This window comes from Mastomys coucha, unplaced genomic scaffold (assembly GCF_008632895.1).
Source record: "Mastomys coucha isolate ucsf_1 unplaced genomic scaffold, UCSF_Mcou_1 pScaffold1, whole genome shotgun sequence".
Classification (NCBI taxonomy): Eukaryota; Metazoa; Chordata; class Mammalia; order Rodentia; family Muridae; genus Mastomys; species Mastomys coucha.
This window is the reverse complement of record NW_022196891.1, coordinates 14,940,635-14,946,621: the sequence shown is the minus strand read 5'-3', so window position 1 is coordinate 14,946,621 and position 5,987 is coordinate 14,940,635. Positions and strand designations below refer to the sequence as shown.

The 5,987-nt window shown below is 46.6% G+C and overlaps 1 protein-coding gene across 35 annotated transcripts in view; it reads right to left on the bottom strand.

Moving 5' to 3' along the window:
- The window catches only part of Clasp1 (cytoplasmic linker associated protein 1), a 234,636-nt gene that overhangs the window by 50,191 nt on the left and 178,458 nt on the right, over window positions 1-5,987 (bottom strand). For all 35 annotated transcript variants that reach the window (XM_031380324.1, XM_031380155.1, XM_031380271.1 and 32 more), the window contains 2 exons: window positions 4,334-4,412; window positions 3,325-3,468 (listed from right to left, as the gene is read on the bottom strand). In XM_031380324.1, coding sequence (XP_031236184.1) covers window positions 3,325-3,468; window positions 4,334-4,412 — 223 coding nt within the window. The remainder of the gene's footprint in view (window positions 1-3,324; window positions 3,469-4,333; window positions 4,413-5,987) is intronic.

The following is a 5,987-nucleotide window of genomic DNA, read 5'->3' as shown; positions in this document are numbered from 1 at the left end:
GTTCTAACAGGGCACTCACTGCCAGTGGATGGCAGCTCTAACAGGGCACTCACTGCCAGTGGATGGCAATTCTAACAGGGCACTCACACAAGGCGACTCTATGCCGTGGGAGTAGTAAGCTATGGTGACCCAAAGGGAATCATTTCCAAAGACCACATACTGGAAAACTGGGTCTTAATGCATCTACTTGATCTTAATAGTAAAGACTCCCCAGTAAGCCTTGTGCCCTCAGAGCCACAACACACTGATGGTTAAAAACAGAGCAGAGTGTCTGGAATGTAGGGGTACACCTACTTAAGTAGATGAACTGCCACACAATCTGCAGAGAAGCCAAAAGGAAGTTAATATTTTGTAAAAAGTGTCCAGGGCTGGGATATAGTGCGTTTGGTAAAGTGCTCACTACACACAAGTATGAGGACTTCAGATAAAGCCCTAGAACACACATAAAAACCCGAGTGTGGGACCAGTGAGATGGCCCAGTGGGTAAAGCTTGCTGTCAAGCTTGATGACTTGGATTTGGTGACCAGGACTCCCATGGTGAAAAGAAGGAACCGACTCAGCAGCTGTGCACTGACCTGTGCCCTTTCCTCAGGTAATTGACCTAACAACAACCATCCCTAGGCATGGAGATACATGGTTTTCAGTGCTTTGTTTTTGTACTTTGTTAGGATTTCTTTATTCACATGAGTGTATGTGTGAGAGTATGCCCACTTCTGCCATGTATGCCCACAGTAGGCAGAAGAAAAGGGTGCAGAGGTCCTGGGAGCTGCAACAGTTGTGGGCTGCTTAGCGTGGTGCTGGGGACAGAACCCGCTCCTTAAGGGTGGTAAGCATTCTTAAACACTGAGCTGACTTCACACAGGCGTTAGGAAGGCAGAGGGGAGGTTCCCTGGGACCCCCTGGCTGGACAGCCTAGCTTACATGGACATCTCCAGGCTAGTGAGAGACTGTCTCAAAAACACAGACAGAGCCTGAGGGAGCAACACCCGAGGCTGACCTCTGGCCTCCACACAGACATAAACCTCCCTACTGAAGAGCTAAAGAATGACCAGGTAACAATGAAAGGTTTCTGCCAAGGCACACACGAGCTCTGGAAGCTCAATATGAGGCTGGCCCCTAGAACAGCCCCCAAGTAATACCCTTCCGGCAAGTGAGACTTGGGAGCATGGTGGCTATGTCTCGCATCATCGTCAGACGGAGAAAGGGATGTGCAGACAGAAAGTCCCTAGATGGTTAACTTTGAGACAAAGGGAGAAGGAACCTGAGTAGGCCTGACCCACTTATGTAGGTGCTGCAAAGACGTTTAAGAGACCCAGAGAGAGAACAATCCTCCTGAGACCAAGAGACCTTCAGGCAGGGAGGCCTGGTAGGATGTCTTTAGGCCCTCAAGTGCGGCTCAAGACTGCATTATCAGAACTCCATTTTCTCTCTGCTTCCTGATGTTTTGTAAGCTCTTCCACATCTGTATCTCTATCAAGTGGCGCTCAGCAGAAGTGATGGCGACACTAGCATCATGCCCTGAAATCCCAACTGCCTCTTTCATAAGCATCACGTTAGGTATCCAATCGTTTGGTTTGGACAAAAGTTAACACATCCTTACACCTGCTACTGTAATGTTTTTGTTTATATTTGGTGATCCTGTCAATTTGAAAATTACAACAGAAACATTTGTTTTTGACTTGTAAACCAAACAAAACCCGTGAGCCACCTATACTCCATCTTCCAAATCCCAGAGTGGCTCATTGGTTACATTCTGCCAATGGGATTTCTTGTGATAAATGCTTAGATGTGAATAAAAATAAGGACAGCAGATGGCAAAGGTGCCCTGGCCCTGGTGCCACAAGGGCAACTGTAGCATTTGTTGCCATTCTGTTTAGGCCAGATCCAGTCTCTAGTCTCTCTCTTCTTGCTACCCAGATGTAGGACTCTTAGCTCCTCCTCAAACACACGTCTGCCTATGTGCCACCATGCTTCCTGCCATGATGACAATGAACTAAACCTCTAAACTGTAAGCAGGCCCCAATTAAATGCTTTTCTTTATAGGAGCTGCCTCATTTCAGCAATAGAAACCCTAACTAAGACACAGTCCTTCAGTGAAATGTCTGAACATCACCCTGGAGGAGTGATAGCAGCTAGTGTCTGCTCATCAGAACTTCCCAGAGAAGAATTACAGCCTCCTGGCATTGGTAAAGTACCCGACTGCACCACCAGATGTGATCTTCTGGTTGGTGGGTGGAGAAGAGGCCTGGACAGTAGAGTGGGGAGCCCTGCTGGGGAGCAGTCAGTGAGAGCCACAGCAGATGTACATCCATCTTTGTCACAGTGCCTGGATTTTTTTTCTTTCTTTTTGTTTTTGTTGTTGTTTTGTTTTGTTTTTTGTTTTTTTAAAATATGGGTCCTGGAGATGGTTCTCACACTTCTGAGACATGTACTGTACTGAATGATGCACAGCAGCCATGTGCCATTTGTGAAAACCACGCTGAGGGTGCAACACTGGCAGAAAGAGCAAGGAAGTGCTACAACAACCAAGTCCAAGTCGCTGTAACCTGTGGCTGTGTGCTCTGCCCACACCAGTGAATACGATTCTGTAGGCGGACTGCACCGCGTCGGGGAATGGTGGCCTGGGCTCCCTGCTGCAGCCTCTCCAGGGGGAGATTCCCTGGGAGCTACCAGGGCAATAAAGTAATGGCTTGCTGTTAGGAATCTCAAAAAACAAAAGCAGAGTTCTGAGGCTGGGGAGATGGGTCGCTGTACCAGAGGAGGCCGAGGGCTTATCTCCAGCACTGTGGGGACTTACTGAGAAGAAGGGGCCGAAGGTGCCCCAAGGCTCACTGCTCAGTCAGCCTAGTTGAATTGATGAGTCTCAGTCTAAAAACTAAGATAAGGAGAAACAGAAGAAGAAACCTGACGTTTACCTGACCACACACATGCACAACAGGTGTGCACGGATACACTCATCCTTCCCAAGTTAAAAGGGCGTGTTCTGGGGGGCATATGACAGAAAGATTTGGTTCTTTTTTTAAAGTCAGGAATCTGCTATGTCTTATCAAACATCTCAACTCCACTTCACTCCCAGGGACCTTTGTGGCCACAGTGAGCCGCAGATCTTCCCATCCCTCATCAGAGTACAGTAGCAGTGAACACACAACGACTAATGCTTTGTTATCACACAGGTTGATCCCTCAGACTACAGGCGGGCAGAGCAGGACAGAGAAGCAGTGGCAGCACAGCAGCACAGCCGTGGAGACAGCTAGGTGGGTGTGTCCAGGGGCTGCGTGTGCCTGCGTGGCGTGTGGCTGCCTAAGGAAAGCTCCGTGGCCGTACCTTCCTCACGTCTGAACTCTTTGGTTCTGTAGTCCATGTTATGATCCTAGAAACAGCAAGCCTTGTCTCGCTGGAATTTACAAAATCTGTGGGGTCCATCTGTCTGGCCAGAGACTCGATGTACTTCAGGATTGCCACTTTGACCTGAGAAACCAATGATTATAATGTTAAACATTGGCTGTCACAGTCTTTGAGTAGAATTCTTGGCTGGCAGTCAGCTAAAAAGTGAACACTGAGAAGGGGAAACCCCCCCTCTGTCCCTGATGAAGTTTATGCATGCACTGGCCAGCCTACTCCTCATCCATGCATCTAGATTCTCAAAGAGAATAGCTCTCCCACTGGCCAGAAGGCCAAGCTCAGCTCTGCAGCCAGTTCTGTGAAATATTCTGGGCCAGTGCCTGACAGGCCACTCCCATCCCCCCATCTCATACTCCAGTTTCTCCATTAGCTTTTGTTCTCAGGCGAAGGAGGCTACTATCTATGAGACCTATCCTAGAGCCTCAAGAAAAGTCAGTGGTCAAGGAAGAGACTACATATGAGCACACACAGCCTCCTTTCGAGCACATACAGCCTCCTTTCGTTGTGTGGTAACATGACGGAGTGTCTTGTCATTATAGGCATGACTTTCTACCTGTTTCAGATAGTTTCCTATTAAAATATTCTAACACTGTACTGATCTCGGCCCATCAGAACACCTTTCTCAGTTACAGGGTTAACTGTATATGGAAGTGTAAGTGTAGCACTTGGCAAGGACACAGAACAACTAATGTTACTAACACTGTCGGCAGAAGTAAAATATGGAACAATTATTCTGGCAGATCTAATCGTAGGCGTCTGCCTACCAAAGGAACTAGCCATTTGGGACCAAGAGAAATGAGAAGACACTCAAAGAGGGCTGAATAGAGATGCTCCTGGTTATTCAGAATCAATAAACAAGCCACACAGGGAGAAGGGAACTTGAAAAGCAACCATAAATGACAGGTGTTGAATTACACGAACAGCCACCAACCTTGAGGTTTGGAGTTTGAGTCTGATCCACAATAAATCTCATCAAAATATTAAATTGTTGGTCGAATGGAAAGGAATCCCTAGGATAAAAACAAGTTCTTATGTTTAATCCTGCTATAGATTAATATATACATTTATATTTTTATATATACACATGTTTATATAGAGTACTTTTCAGTTTATATAAATACTAAATTAATATTTCTATATGGAAAACTGTATGTAGCTAATATAAAACTGAAGGCTAGGTAGAGAATTCAGGCCAGTGGGTGGCCTCCTATCCCCCCCACCTTCTTGACCACTGCTTACTGGAGAACTGGTGACACTCAGGTCCCATCTTTCCATCTGTACTATGCCACTTAAAGCTCACGCTGTGGAAGCTAAGCAGCTGTCCTCCAGTCCTGTAAGTGCAGTCACCACAGAAAAAGGCTTGTGAGAAGCTCAGTGCCGGAAATGTTTCTACCCAGCTATGACTCCCAGGGATGCCTCGGGCCCAAGGCGCCCCTTTCCTTGCCTCAAGCCTGTGGCTAAGCCCATGCCTCACAGCCACTGAACATGCCTGATCCAACCAAGTGATCCTGGGGGCTCTGGCTAGCGAAACTCAGACCTTTTGTTCTTATGGTGTAGCAATCACTACTGCTAGTTGAAAATTGCTTAACAGAAGTACTGGACTGTGACATCTTCATCCCAGGAAAGACAAGGCGGCTGGGCTGAGTGCTTGGGAGTGAGTGAGTGACAGACAGTTTTCTCTGAGAGACTTCCTACAGAGGTGTGGGGAGAGACTAAGGATGCAGGCTTGAATCTCCAACAGAGGAAGAAATATTACCAAGTGTTCCAAGACACAAGTGGAAATTAGAAGAAATAACAAAGAAAACTATAAAGTTTTGTAAAGGGGAACATATTAAAAACCAGTGTTTTAATTATAATTACTTTAAATAGTAAACTTAAGCTAAGTGGTAGAGCACTTGCCAATCACGGGCAAAGCTTCAGGGTCTCCCTGACCCCCCAAAGTAATCAAACTGGCCCAAGAGCATCCTTATTTTCCACATCCGGAAGCTGTGAGAGCTGCTTCAGGAACAACGTGCACCTTAGTGTCACTACTTAGTGCACACAAGACAGAGGTATGCCAGTGGGTTTAGGCAAGAAATGTGCCTGTTGGTAGGCATTGCTAGAGGTGAGGAACCAGGGCAGATTAGAACAGAGGAACAAGGTGCTCATCGTGAATAATCACTGATAACCTCTACTGTCCTCTGGGACCTGCACCAAGGGCATCTTTCCAGCAGTTTCTGCTTCTATCTGACCTTGCTAAGAGAACAGGTATACGTATCAGCTGAGTGAGTGGGGGATTGGGCAGGGGAAACAAATGCCTTAGACATAAACACCAAATTTACCTGAGCTTAAGTATTTTTGGTTTGTTTTTTATTTGTGCATGTGTGTGCCTATGCTGAGTTTCTTCCTTGATCAATCTATCTACTGAAATGGGATCTATTATTTGAACCCAGAGCTTTCTCTGATCCTTGTTTCTCCGAACAAGCACTGAATAATCTGTGAAACCTAAGATTAAGACTCTTACAAGAAAGGGCATCAAGGAAAAGAAGCTAACAAAGATCACAATTCTGCTTTCCTCCCATTGTGTGTGCGTGGGGGGGGGGGGG